This window comes from Periplaneta americana, chromosome 17, assembly GCF_040183065.1.
Source record: "Periplaneta americana isolate PAMFEO1 chromosome 17, P.americana_PAMFEO1_priV1, whole genome shotgun sequence".
Lineage (NCBI taxonomy): Eukaryota > Metazoa > Arthropoda > Insecta > Blattodea > Blattidae > Periplaneta > Periplaneta americana.
Window position 1 is genome coordinate 84,961,508 of NC_091133.1, and position 18,258 is coordinate 84,979,765.

Sequence of the window (18,258 nt, forward strand, 5' to 3'; positions counted from 1 at the left end):
AGTAATACGTAGATTTAGTAACAGGTCTGTAAGTAGCAGTGCTGCCCTTCTTTGCTAAAGCATCCGCATTCTCGTTTCCCAGGATTCCACAATGGGATGGTATCCATTGGAATACAATTCTTTTATTGAGTGTTATTAGTTGAGAGAGCGTTTTATTTATTTCTGCTACTTGAGATGAAGGTGTGTGTCTAGAGACTATTGATAGAATAGCTGCTTTGGAGTCTGACAATATAACTGCATTCTTAAATTTATTGATGTGGCAGAGAAGATTCCTGAGACTTTCACTTATTGCAGTGATTTCTCCATCAAAACTTGTTGTTCCATATCCAAGAGATCTATAAAGTGAGAAGAGAGAGCACGTATCACCTGCACCTGCACCTGCACCTTGTTTCCTGGAGATCAAGGATCCATCGGTGTATAAATGAAGCCAATTTTGTGGAGGGTACCTAATATTGATTGTCTCTAAAGACAATTGTTTCATTATTTCAGTGTTTACTTCTGATTTCAGTATCTCTTGTGTTAAATGTAGATTATACTCTATATTTAATAGTGTTAAAGGCTTTGGTTTAATTTGTAAGTTTTCTTTTAAATTCGGGATGTTGATTTTCTGTTTTAATTCTTGAACCATGGATATGAAACTTTTTTGAGTTTTTAATCTATGGAGAGGACTGTATGAATGCCAAATGTTTCCTGGTAATCTGATAAGTTTTTCATATTGAATCAGTGCTTTTTCTTCTATTATCATTTTGATGCTGTTAATATTAGTGAGGAATTCATAGAATCTATTGGAGTTGTTTTGATTCCACCAGTGATGAGCCTGAGAGCTTGGTTTTGAACACGTTCTATTTCGTTTATGAAAGGTGAAGGAATTAAAATTTCTCCACAGTACGTCAGCACTGGCTGTATAAACATTTTGTATGTAGTGTTCAAAGTATTTCTAGAGCAACCCCATTTCTTTCCTGCTAGTCTTTTCAGAAGGGAGAATCTTTTACGAGCTTTTTCAGAAATATATTTCAAATGGATGTTCCATGTTAATTTGCTGTCGAAAATAACTCCAAGATATTTGGATTCATAAGTCCTAGGGAGGTGTTGGCCATTGTATTGGATATTGAATTCGAAAAATATACAAATATGACTTTTGTTCACTTCAGGTCAGAAATGACTTTGGTGTTAATATACATTGAAGCTGCCTGTATTTTCATTTCTTTTGTTTTTGGTTTGTTGCCGGTTATAGGTATAATGCTGCTGTTGGTTTTGTTTTGACTGCTAGTGGTTTACTTCCATATTTCATAATAGGTTTTACATATTAGGTGTTGTAGGTTCAACATATATTAGGAGCTGCCCTAGGTGGCTCTGTTTAGTCGTTTCAATAGGTTTAGATGAGAATGTACTTTCTTTTTTGTCCCCCAATCGGATCTCCGGGCGGGGACTACTTTAATGGTACACAATCATCAAGAAATGAATTCGGAACACCTCAAAAACTATGCTTCAGTGGCTGGCCATGATAATATCTTTGAAAAATATTGGAGTGCAAGAGGTAAAATGACTTTATTGTCAAACGCCTGGCATTAGAAAACAACAACAACAACTTTCTTTTTAGTTGAGGTGATGATATACTCAGCTTAGCTTGTTGCTCTTTATCGATTTGTGGTTTGATATTGAGTTCAAAGTCTTCATTTTTGTGTTGAAGGATGGATTGATATACTGTTTTAAATAATTGATTAAATGGCGATCTTACTCGTGTTAATTATGTAAGCACGTGTGGCTTACAGCTGTTTCGGTCTACTTGACACCATCCTCAGAGTCTATTAGATCTCGGCGCTATCTCAACTTTGCTGCCTGTTGTGTGGGTGCGTCTGTGTGATGAAGAGTTGTGTCAAATAGTGTATGTGTTCTGAAATTGATCTGTGTGTTGAGAATTTGATTAGGGTGTGTTTTAGTTTGTCTGTATATTTCACATTGTTCTAGTGTGTTGAGTTTTTGGTTTTTGGGTTGTATGTATAGGATTTCCATGTCTGTATTTATGTTATTGTATGTGTGGTTAGCATTAGTTATGTGTTCGGCATATGTAGATGTATTGTGCCCTCTGGTTATTGCTTTAATGTGTTCTTTGTATCGAGTTTGGAATGATATGCCTGTCTGTCCAGTGTAGAAACTGTCGCAACTATTGCATGTGAGTTTGTATATGCCTGTGTGGTTGTATTTATTTGTTTGTGTTGTTTGTGTGTTGATGTCTTTGTAGTGTGTTTTCTGTTCTGTATGCTATATTGTATTTCTTTTTTCTGAATGAGGATGCGATCTTGTGTGTGTTTTTGTTTTCGTATGCTAGTGTGATGTATTTCTTGTGTTCTTGTGTTTTGTGTGTTTGTTGAGTTTTTGTTTTATCTTCCTTATGATGTTGTCTATTATGTTTGTGTTGTAACCATTTTCCTGTGCTATGTATTTGATTGTGTTACTTCTTCATTGTAGTGTTGTTGGCTTATGAGTATGTTGAGTAATCTGTGTACCATTGTCCTGAATGCAGCATGTTTTTGTGTGGGGTGATTAGATGTGTTGTGTATGTGTGTGGTGGTGGTGGTTGGTTTTCTGTAAATTTTGAAGGTGTGTTTGTTGTCAACTTTTGTTATGGTGATGTCTAGGAAATTTATGGAGTTATTGTTTTCAAGTTCTAATGTGTATTGGAGTTTTGGGTGTATTTTGTTTATGTATTCAGTATTGAGTAAGATCACCATTTAATAAATTATTTATATTCATGTGTTAAAAGTAGGCCTAGTGTACGAAAGATTCAACATGGATATACTGTTTTGTGGAGTTTATTTTTCATGTTGTTTTATAGAGTTCATTCTTGGAGCTTTTGTACAATACTTATTGTTTCTTCTGCATTCCTCCATTGTATTTCTGCTCGTTTTGTAAGTGGTCCATGCCATTTGTATCATCTGCAAATAGATATGTGTTAATTTTGTTGATGATTTTCAGTTTGAAAATCAGGTTAGGATGTCTGCTTTCTTGTAGATATGAACTGTTATAGCCTGTTTAATTGAAATCCATCTGTGTGTGAAAAATTGTTTGAACCACCAGAGCATTTTACTTTTGATGTTGATTTTTGTTCATTTATGTTGTTTCATTCATTTTGATGTTCTGTACCATTACCAGGAACTCTACTGTATTTCCTTGCTTGTCTGTCTGAGCCATTTATGTTTGAATTGTTTGAATTTTAGTACCAGCCGAAGCACTTTGGAAAGGTGTAACCAGTGTCAGCAATGCTGGAAGGAAACGTGGACGAGGGAAAGGTGTTGGAAAGAAAATGGCTAAAAATCTCAACAAAGGACAAATCATTGGCGTTGGTGAGTAAGAAGTAAATTTTGTTGTAAGTCAAATATGTGACTGCCTCCGTGGTCTGTTGGTCAACATGCTGGCTTGCAGATCCGGAGGTCCCGGGTTCGATTCCCTGGCTCGGCTCCTGGTGAATTTTTCTTGAAGAAAAATTACCTGGTGAATGTATGAATGTGAGTGTGATTGTGAGTATGCCGGGTTAATATTAATTAACCAATCAACAAAATATAAAATACATGAGGACTGTCGCTGGGCAGTAACCTGAACACACGTTTCAGCGTCATATTGTTGATAAGTAACTCAATCTGTTAGCACAACCATAAAGCATCTAATAGATGCTATAGAGTTACTGTGCGTTTTTTTTTAAAGCGCTTCATGCACTTTGCTGCAGCAAAATGAGGGTCGAAAAAAAACGTAAGTAGGTCAACTGACTGCAAAATGGTGGACAATTAATATTGGTTTCTATTTCTGCCGTAATAAATTTAACCCTAAAAGAAGCGAACATCTTAAATAGTTTCGACTTCCATGATAATGGCATGGAATTATTATTACTAGACGATTTTAACAATAACAAACGTTGCAAAAGACCAAAACACGCATTCCGCCATGATGGATTATGCATCATACTCGTAACGCGAAATTTTGATTTGCTACAGCGCTGCTGCAGCGACGATGAAGCAAATGTAATAAAAGAACAGTCTTGCTGCAGCGCTTTACATCTTGCTTTAAAAAAAACGCATGGTTACCAACAATGAGAAAGAAAAAAAAGTCAAATATGTTGTTGTAGTTGTTTTCTAATGCCAGGCGTCAAATATGTGTGAGGATGTTATTTTATTAAAATAAAATCGAAATTGACAGATTATGCAGAAAATGCAGAGTATAATATTTTGAAGACTTGTCTTCCCCATTATTAATTTTTGAAGAATTTCATCCAATTTTGTTTCGAAATTTGTTATGTTTTATGAATTTTTAGCGTGTTAAACAGTACATCATCATTCAGTTTCTTGATGTCTGGTTCATAGTTGATTATCCCAAGCTGGATGCAAGGGCTCAAATGATCATCTGTCAGCCCGTTTCTATATTATTTTATTTTGCAAAACTTCATGATTGAAAATGTTGACTCACAGAAATATGTAAAGCAGAATAAAGCCTTCATTTTCAGAGCTACATTGTTCAACACTGGATATTTCTCACTGGGCACAACAGACCAGAGTTTGTCTTCATTCTGTTATCCAGTGACACTCTTCAAACACGAGTCGTATTATAGTGTAAGTGTAATTATTTCGAGTTAATCTGTAGGTTCATCTTCATGAAAATATTTTTCATTGTCTAGGGTCAATTCTTCTGCTTTAAGAGACATACATGGATGGTAAATGAACTGAGCTAGTGACTTGATTTTTCTGAAGTCTGAGAATCTGATTTGAAAGTTATCTACGATTTTTGGTAACATTTTTATGTCTCTTATCTTCTGCTGTATAAGATTTTAAATTTTCTTAATTTTCAACCTATTCTTTGAAACGGGAAATGTTCATACTCAGCTTGCCTCAAATTCTTTTCCCATAGTTGAAATTTTGCACCAAATGACTTTATCTTTGAAGTTATTTGCAAAATGTTTTTGTCTTTGCCCTGAAGTTGCGAGTTTAGCTTGTTGAATTATTCAGTGACGCTTATTAAGAATCCTAAGTCCTTTAGCACAAGGGGTCTTCTAAAATAGAGTAATCTTCATCACGTTCTTTAGTGAAGGAGATCATAACTGACATAAGCTCATAGAAGCAACAGGGAATCCTCCCTTTCCTAAGCCAGCACTCCTCCTCATGAAGAAGAACTTTTTTGTACTAGAGGTTCATTTCTCCAGTCTTCTTTGTAAAGCATGGACTTGTACCTGATTTACAAGTTTTGTCACAATACTCATGGCATTGTTCACATAAAAAAAAAATTACCACAGCGGGCTTGTCGGTAAATGATACAGTGGTAGAAGGTATAGTCCAGGTCAGCTTACTTCATACCCTAAGGGTGAAACTTAACCATTTTTCCCCCATTACTACATATGCTAGTGAATTGTGGTGATTTTCTGGTTTGCAGGTTGAATTTTCTTTTGCCAACTTAGTTTCGAATTTCGATACTGACAAATACTACAAGTGGTAGTGATTTTGTAACTAGTACGTTGGCAGCTAAGACAAATATCGAAATTGAAATTGTACTAGATTTCTGAGCCTGTTACTGGAAACTAGTGAAATTTGAACATACTAATAATTAATTAATATCAGTATTAATATTAATACATAATAGTTATTTTATGTGTTGCCTTGTGGTTATAATTCAAGACTATAGTCAGATAAGTTTTCGGAGTTAGTACATACTAATAATTTCATGTGGTCAAACAAAATACATTTTTAGGTTAGGTCTCGTGAGTCAATTGTTTAGTCAAACCAATGAATTTCGTATTGCCAGACAAAATACTTGACATGTTGATCCCTTTCTCGTATAGTTTGCCTACGAAAATATGTTACAAATTATTTAATTATTTAGAATAACCTTCCAACGGTAAGTAAATAAGTAATTTAGTATGAAGGATCATGTGATATCTGATAACAGTTGGCAACACTGACAAGACGGCAATATTTGCTGTTTAGAAACTGTTCTTATGTGACCCTCACTATAATTAACAATTTAACTACTTATCTTCTTCATCAGATTGGGTAGGATTTGTTGTGGGCTATTAAAGAATGTTGCTATAAAACTCCTGTTTCTCTGATGGAATATATTTAATTATTTTATTAACGTTTTGCAGCTTGTTGGGATGTATAGGAACTTTGGAGTCATATGTCATATGTCTAGGAGCATATTATGGTGTGTCTCTTCCCTTAATAAGTCTGTATGTCTTGCGATCTAATCCATCTATGCATTTCGAAGAAACGACATAGCCTGGGATGTCCTGTTTATAGGTCAAATGCCGGCAATTAGCAAGTGAAAAATTTTCCTTCAAGTAACTATTTAGGGCAATTTAAGATTTTTTACAGAAGTGTGACCACCATTCTTTAACATCAATGATATCTTGATGTTCAATAATCCTGACTTAAAAAAACATTGTATTTTTCTTGAATTAACTATCATCTCAACTTGTTGTTTCACAGAGTAGATTCTGTCTTGTTTTTGTATCACTCTCTTTATTACGACAAAATCCCTATCGCACGGGAGGAACGAGTGATCACATACAGGAAAATAGTGCTCAATTATCTGAAACTTGGCAGACATTGTTACATACATCAGATAACGTACAATAGTGTTATTTCGATTCTGTCCCCCACAAGAATCACTAAACACATGTATTCTTTCACTGAGTCAAGTACGATGGAAGAGTAATGGAACGGAGAAAAATTCTCTCCGGCGCCGGGATTTGAACCCGGGTTTTCAGCTTTACGTGCTGATGCTTTATCCACTAAGCCACACCGGATACAACCCCGACGCCGAACCTGAGCACATGTGTGGACTTCGGTCCGATGTTCATAGACATCTATGACGTAGTGCAAAGGGTGGCCACTAGAGGGAACCCAAGAGTTGGAACTCAATCAGAGACGATTCTGTTCGGCGTCGGGGTTGTATCCGGTGTGGTTTAGTGGATAAAGCATCAGCACGTAAAGCTGAAAACCCGGGTTCAAATCCCGGCGCCGGAGAGAATTTTTCTCCGTTCCATTACTCTTCCATCGTATGATGACGCAGAACATCTGCATGGAAATATCATATGTACTTCGGTACATTGAAATAATATATGATATGCGTAAATCACGAAGTGATTTAAGACGGCGCTTATTCCGTCGGATCCCGGCCAACTAGTCACTCATAACGAGTGCACCTGAGCACATGTGTGGACTTCGGTCCGATGTTCATAGACATCTATGACGTAGTGCAAAGGGCGGCCACTAGAGGGAACCCAAGAGTTGGAACTCAATCAGAGACGATTCTGTTCGGCGTCGGGGTTGTATCCGGTGTGGCTTAGTGGATAAAGCATCAGCACGTAAAGCTGAAAACCCGGGTTCAAATCCCGGCGCCGGAGAGAATTTTTCTCCGTTCCATTACTCTTCCATCGTATGATGACGCAGAATATCTGCATGGAAATATCATATGTACTTCGGTACATTGAAATAATATCTGAGTCAAGTAGTTCACTTATGTAGTCATTGAGAAATGTACAGACTTCATTGGGGCATGGATTAGCTTGTCCTTCATTGTAGCAATAATACTGTGCTGTATTGTTTTCCAGGTTATGGATTCCAAATACAAAAAGCCACAGTTTTCGTAAATAGAACATTTCCTGTACAGGAAGACAAGGAAGGGGAACATTTTGCTTAAAGTCGAACACTAGGTCGACTACGTCATTTCTTTCAGCACATAGTTTCACTACCTCTTGTTGGTGTTTTTTTTTTTTATCAATTTTGATGCTCGTCGTTTGTGAACTAACAATTCTGGGAAAGCCACTCATTTTGAAAAGGAGATTTAATTTTGGCGTCTTTGTACAAGTGAATGTTCTGTCAGTTCCATTAGATACAGATTTTTCTCCTCTTTATTTTTACCATCGTATAATGTAGTGATTATTTCCATTTGGTCTTCATCTTAGAAATTTTCAAAACACCTTCTGGAATAACTGAAATAAAACAAACACAAAACTGCAGTATATATTATATGTTCACAGAAGTATTTAGCAGTATAAATACATCCAAATAACAGATCTTACCTTCATGATGGACCAGGCCGTTTTGCTGGCACAACTTCTCCTTTTGAAGTTACGTATTATTTTCCTAAAGATATAGCTATCTTGCGTTTTTCTTTTACACATTCATCAGTATTTCTTACTCTCTTTCTTCTTCGTTGTATTTGTTCATTATCATGTTGCTATGGATGATTTAAGACAACTAACTTACAACCACACTGACAGCAATATTAGCAAATTAAACGAGAGACAGACTTCCTACCTGACATCTGGTGGTGATGCTTACAATAGTGATTGGAAAAAGGAAGAAAGTCCGGACATTCTTCCTTATTCCATTAATTGAAAACTTTAACAGGCTGTTACTTCATTGTTATTGCTGGTAGATTCTCCCTTTCTCCACTAATCGATGGGTGGATGGCTCAAGAAAAAAATGTATATCTCAGCTTATTTTTAAAAAATTTGGACTTTCTTCCTTATTCCAATCAGTGATTCAATTACAACCCAATGGTTATTCCTTGGAGTACTACTCAAAAATCTGGTTCCTGAATTTCTCTGCAAGTGATCTAAAATGGACCCACATTGCCGACCACTGCCATACTGCAAGTATACTGTGGATATTGTAATATTGTATCATGAATAATTAATGATTGTATGTTTGCAGGCAAAGCAAACATCGTGTGGCCTGGTCTAACCGTGCCAGTGTTGCGTGGTAGAGAGCTTGTGCAGCAACAGCAGTTGCCAGAAGATCCAGAACGTGAGAAGAAGCTTATCAAGCTAAGAGACGAGATGGGTACTTTCCGTCCTCTCAGGCTAAGTCCTATAGAGAGAGGTTGGTCGGGAACTAAGATGCCAGGTCGGAGTATTGGAGCACCAGATGCAGTTGGAGAAGGTAAGAAATTTTCTTAACATGTAGTATAACAAATTACAATTCAATTACTGCATGTGTCAAGAAATTATACAGGCAAAGGTGGGTGGGGAGATGAGGGAGAACGTAGAGAAAATAGTAAGTGAATGTGAATTAAAATATTACTAAATACACAGGGTTACGAAATTCAATTTTGGTTCAAGGCTTTTAATATCGAAGGTTGATTTTGATTAATTGTTGGCTTCTGTTGAAGGATCTGAAGTCAGATTTTGCCTACCAAGTATGAAAAAATGTTTAAATGATTTGAATAATTGTCATATTTATATATTATGGCATTCCAGAAAATCTGTTAAATTCTATAAAAAGTCTTTATAAAACAACTACTATAAAAATTAAACTAGATTATGACAAATATATGAAAACAATAGTAACTAACCAAGGACTTAGACAAGGTTGTGTCCTTTTCCCCCTTTTGTTTATAATATACTTACTTACTTACTGGCTTTTAAGGAACCCAGAGGTTCATTGCCGCCCTCACATAAGCCCGCCATTGATCCCTATCCTGAGCAAGATTAATCCAGTCTCTACCATCATATCTCACCTCCCTCAAATCCATTTTAATATTATCTTCCCATCTACGTCTCAGCCTCCCCAAAGGTCTTTTTCCCTCCGGCCTCCCAACTAACACTCTATATGCATTTCTGGATTCGCCCATACGTGCTACATGTCCTGCCCATTATAATATACTTAGACAAAGCAATTCAAGAATGGAATGAAGTAGCACCAAAAGGTATACAAATTGACGAACACACAAGACTAAATACAACAATATATGCAGATGACCAAGTTTTGTTTGCAGAAACTGAAGACGAATTACAGTGCTCTGTTTTTAAACTACAGATGGCTTTAAAAGAATACAATATGAAAATATCTACCGAAAAGACAAAAGTAATGGCAGTTTCTAGCAAAAACCTTATACGAGCAAAAATAATGGTTGGTAACAAAATAATAGAACAAGTGACAGATTTTGTATATTTAGGAAGCCATATTTCTTTGTATAATTATCAAAAAGACATAAATAAAAATATATTGAAATATAATCAATTAAATGGTATCTTGAGAAGGAAAACAAATGCAAAAAGAGGTCCAAATATGATTTCACAACATATCAAAACTGGCTCTGTTATATGGCAGTGAATGTTGGACACTGCAGCAAAAGGAAATAAATAGAATCAACATATCACAGATGAGATTTCTACCATCACTGACAGGAGTTACCTTGCGGGACCGCATTAGGAGTGAAGACATAACAAATCAGTGGGAAGTTGAGGAGATGACCGCAGACGTCCAACATTATTAACGTAAATGGAGAAACCACCTTCTTAGGATGCCTGAAAATCGTTTACCAAAGAGACTTTTGTATTACCATCTACGAGGACAAAGAGATTTAGGCAGACCTCACCAACGTTGGACAGACCAATTCCATTTGTAGTTCACAGACGGGAAACAACCCAAAACTGTATATTGGCATAAGAAGAAGCCATATTTATAGCTCCATTCATGCAATATTAACACATTTAAATACATAAATCAAGTAATCTTTGAAAATGTTTATACAGTAAACAAAATCAAACAGCACTATTTTGTCCATATTCACAATTTATGTTCAACTCATTCCAAGTCTCATGCAGAGACTTCATTTTTCAATACCGCTTCTTCTTCATCTGGAAGTTCTGTCTTCTATGTTGCAGCTCCACATTGTCTCTTTTCATAGACCAACAGTAGTCAGCCATCATCACTTCATCCCACCTGCCTTGATAACGCTTTTCTATTTCCTTCATGTCTTGATGAGTCCTCTGTGTTCTTCGCTGTAATCTCCAAGACAATCAGGGAAGAAGTCAAGATGGCTATGAAGGAAATTGATTTTAATGCTCGCTCTCAGTTGTATGTGATTTAATCAGAGACGAGAGGGTACAGAATGATTGCAGGAGAAGAGGCAGAGATAAAAGAAGCAGTATTTTTCTTCTTGCTTGCTGATGCCATGAATTCAAAATAAGGAACTAGAGACAATTTGTGAATTGGCAGAAGTGCTAAGACATAGCTCTTCCCAGGTCGCCTTCTAGCAGGGAATCAGAAGACATGTTAGATATATTACAGCATATTGACGTAACAAGTGGACTAATGAAACAAGCATGAATATTGTGATTACAACACATTAGATGGCTGAAAAGAAGCAATGAATGGTCTCTTGAAATAATTTGTAGTGTATTAATATCAGAAACTATTTCTGATGAGTATTGTAGTACAGTATACTCTGGATTATCTGTGCAGATTACCATGCATGGCTTACGTTCGAAAATAATTTATTACTTATTAATATAAAGTAACAAGAAATTATTAAAAAAATTATACTGGACTTCAAATTAAAACGGTAGGTTATGGGCTAAGCTTTGCTTCTTCGAAGTTAACAGTTCCCTGTCGAGGGGGTGGGAAAACAAATTTACTTTTGTAAAATCATATAACCTACTGTGTGTATTACAGTAAATATGAAGTTAAATATGGATGTATAAGTATTTGTTCATCAAATAGACGTGTATACTACATGGTACATGCAAAATAATAACCTATGGTATTATCCGTTTTTTCGCATTATTCGGGTTCCTCATCCTAGTCATTAGTCTGAATAATCGAGAGTATACTGTAGTTTTCTGTCTCTGATAAGGGTAATTGTGAATATATTAAAAAATGATAGTCTGATAACAGAAAAAATGGAAATTTCTCAAGAAAATGTATCTCAATATCTTTTTGACATTTCATTTGGGCTCTTTTTTTATGATTTGAAGGCAGGTCTGCAGCATAGAAAGTCGATTGTCTAGCTCAGGGCCAGGCATGAGAGCGGCTCCATATAGCCGGCCAGAGCTGCTCTCGCTCCACAAGGCAAGCCAGAGCAGAACACTCACGCAGTGGCAGACTCACATTACAGCTACCTTCCCTGCATTAATATAACAAGAGCCACGGTTGTTCTAGTCATTCAGTCTGTCAGTACATAATAGTTTTTAAGTATATTTCGTCAATCCATTGTGCAGTGCAGACTTTACAACACTCTTATTAATTTAATGGATTAAACTTCGCCCTATGCACATACACACAAATCATTAGACTTACTGTATTTACATAACCCATACGCACAGTGCTGTAACAATTACATAATGGTAGGCTATTAATAATGTAAACATAAAGGATTACAATCAGACATAATGGTAGGATATTAATAATATAAACATATATAATAAAGGATTACAATCAGACATACTGGTAGTGTATTAATAATATAAACATTTGTAACAAAGGATTGCAATCAGAAACAAAAGAAGGAAATTAATAATAAACACTCTTTTACACTTTTCTTTTACATGAATAAACTATTGTAACAAAATCGTACTTCTGTCAATCTTAAATAAATAAATAAATTCTATTGAACAAAACCATTTGAAGCTCAATAACCAAGATAACTACATGATTGTTTTCTGAGACTTATGATGTCGTTTCATTTGCACAAGCCATGTTCAATGTTCGGAACAAATGAATGAGCCATGTTCAGTCTCAAAACATAATTAAGGCTTCCGTCTGACATACAGCTTCTCAGGCGGGTTTTACACATTTTCAAGACAGAAAAAAACTGGTTGCATGTGTAAGTGGATCCAAACATGCTTAGCCTGTGAAGCCTTGGAAACTTCTTCTGGGGAAAGTTCGTATAGAATTCATACAAATAATATAATATAATATGTAACTTTATATAATATGATATATGATATGACATGATATGATATGATATGATATGATATGATATGATATGATATGATATGATATGATATGATATGATATGATATGATATGATATATGATATGATATGATATATGATATGATATGATATGATATGATATGATATGATATGATATGATATATGATATGATATGATATGATATGATATGATATGATATGATATGATCAGGGAACGGATTTATATGGACTAAAAATATATGAAATATGTAAATATATATGTAGTTATTTTTACCAAAATATGGAATTAAATATGGATTTTTACCAAAATATGGAATTAAATATGGACTTAAAATTATAAAAAAATGACTATGTACGTTAAATATTGGTACATTTTAATCAAACTAAACAAAAAATATAATGGACGTACCTTATCTTCCAATGTAGTTTCAACAAAACACAATTTTTATTGTCTGTTACCATAACAATAGGTTACAAACATTTCTTTCAAGTGCTGAAAAGTGAATCTTCTTCTATTGTCTCTGAGGATAGATTTATACTGACTAAAAGAGCGTTCGACGTCACAAGAAGTAACTGGTACATAATTCAATTTCACAATGTCTGCTGGGGATAAGTCCAAGTTAATCTTCACTGTTGATTCACCACTCATCACAGCAACAACCTTTTGTAGTTCTTCATATCCAGGGTTTTTTGAAAGTACAGTGTCCACCTTAGCTCTTACTGCATCTGCAACTTTACCTCTACCACGATTCAGTTGTTCCACAGTACTATTTATAATTTCAAAACTTTCAGATAGTGAAAGGTGCCTATTTTGGAGACTTTTGAGCGTTTTTATGATGCATGAAAATGTATGCTGAATGTGAGCTAAGTCATTCTTCACACTTATGTCACAGGTAACTGTTTTCGCAGTATCAATTGAGACTGCATCTTCAGAGTCCAATGCAAGGAGAACATTGTTAATAGAGTCTATATGTTCGGCATAATATTCAACTGCTTCTAGCCATGTACCCCATCTAGTTAAAATTGGCTTTGGTGGCAATGGAATTTCAGGGTACATTTCTTTCAACACGTTAACTCTACTGGGAGCTTTGAGAAATACTTTTTTCACTGATGAAATCAACAAATCTACTTTAGGGAAATTGTCTCTGACCACTTCTGCCACACGATGAAATGCATGCGCCACACAAGTAAAATGAGTCAATTTAGGATATACAACAGATAATGCTTGTCCAGCTTTGACCATATAAGGGGCAGCATCGCTAATAAAGAATAACACATTATCGTACATAATACCCTTTGGCCACAGGATACCCATAGCTTCGTTGAACAGTTTAACTATAGTTTTGTTATTGCACTTTTCTAGAACATCACAATGTAAAAGAATTCGTTCAGAATATTGTTCACTTAACAAACCGATAACTACATTACCAACAAGTCTACCTTCTTTGTCGGGAGTCTCATCAATGGAAACCCAAATTGAACTATCTTTAATTTCATCTCTTATCTTCTGTATTGTCTCATCGTAGATGGATGGAGCATACGTCTTCCTAAGTGTTGACTCATCCGGGATTGTATGTTGAGTATATTTTTCAAGGAATTCCCTGAAGACCTTATTCTTTAGTTTGTAGAGAGGAATATCAGCAGAGATGAGAGAACGGCACAGGTCGATGTTAAACTCAGATCTTACATTCGATGTTGTTGGTTGTGTTAAAAACAATTGTCTCTGCTTGGAATTTAGTTGTTTGTTGGCCTGATGTTTACTAGTTGTAATGTGTTGTTGCACCAGGAACTTTTGTGTAGATGATACTGCACACTGACACAAATTACAAAATAATATTTTATTGTCAGTTGATAAACCATCTTCTTTAAATTCTGAAATGTAACTTGTTAGTTTTGATTTTAAATTGACTGAATGACGTACTTTTGGCATATTTACCGTCTTTATAGTATGATTTACAAAACTGAACCTATGTGTACTCTGACTGGCATTTAACTGTTGAGCTGCACAACTGAAGTCTGTTAAAAATTTTAAATTAAATTAATACAGTTTTGTAACTTACTTTCCCATTGTTGATAGGACTGCTAATTTTCAAATAACTCTGATGTTAAAGGGATTACTGAACATGTGTTTAAATCTCTATTGTTGAAATGTATTTTTAAAAGTTAATGGAATTTTGTTTTGTTTTATTGTTAAACCTAATATAATATGGACTGTTTTATATGAAATATGGAAAATATATGGAAATTAACGAAAATATGTACTAAACTCTAAAATATGGAAAAATATGGAAAATAAAAGTAGGATTTTTCAACCCTACACATTGTGAAACATAAAGATAATGCAAAATATAAATTATATTAGCTTTATAAGTAAATATGTATTTACATATAAATCCTTTCCCTGGATATGATATATGATATGATATGATATGATATGATATGATATGATATGATATGATATGATATGATATGATATGATATGATATGATATGATATATGATATGATATGATATATGATATGATATATGATATGGTATGTTATGGTATGATATGGTATGATATGATATGATATGATATGATATGATATGATATGATATGATATATGATATGATATATGATATGATATGATATGATATGATATGATATGATATATGATATGATATGATATGATATGATATGATATATGATATGATATGATATGATATATGATATGATATGATATGATATGATATGATATATGATATGATATATGATATGATATATGATATGATATGATATGATATGATATATGATATGATATGATATGATATGATATGATATGATATGATATATGATATGATATGATATGATATGATATGATATGATATGATATGATATGATATGATATGATATGATATGATATATCGTAAACTGTAATATATTATACTATGATATAACATAATACTTGTATAATTTAAAATAATATATTACTAAATGTATAATAACTTATAATGCAATATAAATATCAAACGGATACTCTAATATAATGCACCCGAGAAACATTTTCTCTAAGTTGTATTAATTTATGGCGTTCATTACCAACATATTTGTCATGTTCAGTAGCATGTTGTAAAGTATACTGCCGTTGGATATTGAACTTCTTAATCAGTTGGAGTGTTTTAATGACAAATTAAACACTTTGCTAATCCACTGCTCTCTACAAAAAAGAACTCCTCCTCCCATGATACATTAAAAGCATTGGGAGTAGCAGGCCGCTTAGTGTATAAGCGGAAGCTCCGTCTTGAAAGTTTGCCATCATACTGCAGAGTCACCACTGCACTGACACTGAATGACGAACAGTATGCATACGTCACGGCGCTTGCAAGACTCGCTCTTTAAAGCACACAGCGCTCATTTCTCAGAATCACGTAATGTGCCCAGCCCTGGTCTAGCTGTTTAAACTTTCTGTGTGCAATAAAGCTGGTGTTGTGAAAGTATTACATTGTTCTATAATGAATGGGTTATTTATGAAAGGGCCTAAGTCGCTAATTTTGTGAAAATGAGTCTGTAATGTAATAACTACCCTTTGGGTGTAGATACATCGATTTAGATATGAAGAGGACTAAATTTCACACCCTTATGCTTAGTAGAATTTATGATACAATTTTTATTTCAGCCTTAATTTCAAAATTTCGGCCTGTAAGCAGATTTTCTTAAATTGCTAACAATTTAGTATTCAAGACTTAGGCCCTTTCATAAATAACCCATTCTATTGTACTGGAATAAACACTGTAGTTTGAATATTGGAAATTTCCTACCATATCTATAACGATGTAGTTTCATACATTGTCTGTGTAACACAAATTTCACCTTTCTGTATTATTTACTCCTTGTTGAGAATATTTTATGAAGTTATACTGAACTAATACAGTGAATCTTCCTTACAGATACTTTTGATGGATTTGACACAAAAGTTTTGGAGGTGAGTTTTGCTCTAGTGTAGAATTATACATGTCAGATGCAACTATAGTCCAGGTCAGCTTACTTCATACCCTAAGGGTGAAACCTGACCATTTTTCCCCCATTACTACATATGCTAGTGGATTGTGGTGATTTTCTAGTTTGCAGGTTGAATTTTCTTTTGCCAACTTCGTTTCGAATTTCGATACTGAGAAATACTACAAATGGTAGTGATTTTGTAACTGGTATGTTGGCATGAGACAAATATTGACAATATTAATTGTTGGTAGTGAAATTGAAATTGTACTAGATTTCTGAGCCGGTTACTGGAAGCTAGTAAAATTTGAACATACTAATAATGAATTAATATCAGTATTAATATTAATACATAATAGTTATTTTATGTGTTTCATTGTGGTTATAATTCAAGGCTATAGTCAGGTAAGTTTTCGGAGTTAGTACTATTAATTTCATGTGGTCAAACAAAATACATTTTTAGGTTAGGTCTCGTGAATCAATTGTTTAATCAAACCAATGAATTTCTTATTGCCAGACAAAATACTTGACATGTTGATCCCTTTCTCGTATGGTTTGCGTACGAAAATTGTTACAAATTATTCAATTATTTAGAATAATCTTCCAACATAAAGTACGGTAAGTAAATAAGTCATTTAATACCGGTACGAAGGACCGTGTGATATCTGGTAACAGTTGGCAACACTGACAAGACGTCAATATTTCCTGTTTAGGAACTGTTCTTATGTGACCCTCACTATAATGTTGGAGGAACATGCAGTGACGGCTTTTGACACCTTAGGACCAGGTGGGGTACAAAAGGGAAGGTATTTAAAAAAATTTAATAATCAGGAGATACAAAACTCACTTATAACTTCTGGTTTTGGAGAACTAAGTCCTTTGCTAAAAGTATGTTCTCATAGCATAAAGTTCTACTTTGTAAATATTTTACTTCGTTTTGAACCACAACACTATTCAGCAATCACTTTGAAACAAGATTTTCGCTCAGAGTGTCTCACAAAGAAATTGGTTAAGGAAACTTGCAATGACCTACGCTTTCTTAAATTGGCGGTAAAAATTTAGTTATGACCAGGGCTGGACTGACAACTCTGGAATTTCTATCTGTCCCTATGCCACACCAGGCTTTCACATATTTTGTTCAAATTGCCGGAGAATTCATATACACTACAGTAAGTATTCTAAACAATATTAATTGTTTATTTTGGCTAGCAACTGGATTTCCAACAGTAGTTCAAGCAGCTATTAATTATGAAGAAGAAACAAATTTCACATTGTAATATAATGGCTCCATTGGGTGGCAAATGATACTTTTTGAAGTGTCAGTTACTTCAGGTCGTCAGTCATAATACCTCTGTGACCGAAGACTACCATTAGGTAGGAATATCCTCTCTTGCTCCCAACCCTAAGGTGAGAATTCATTGTAAAACACTAAGGCACAAGAAATCTGCAATGAACGTGTGACCAGCCCATGTTGCCATATTGCTACAGTGCCAGTCCTGAATCGAGAGTAAAGGAAAAAGGGCGTGAATGGAAAAATTCAAAATTAAATAAAATCTGGTGAATTTAATTTACAACT

General features: G+C 34.6%; 1 protein-coding gene across 1 annotated transcript in view; it reads left to right on the top strand.

Moving 5' to 3' along the window:
• Positions 1-18,258, top strand: part of mRpS5 (mitochondrial ribosomal protein S5) — a 34,883-nt gene that overhangs the window by 1,808 nt on the left and 14,817 nt on the right. Inside the window, exons 3-5 of the mRNA XM_069816668.1 lie at positions 3,219-3,344; positions 8,703-8,930; positions 16,634-16,668. Coding sequence (XP_069672769.1) covers positions 3,219-3,344; positions 8,703-8,930; positions 16,634-16,668 — 389 coding nt within the window. The remainder of the gene's footprint in view (positions 1-3,218; positions 3,345-8,702; positions 8,931-16,633; positions 16,669-18,258) is intronic.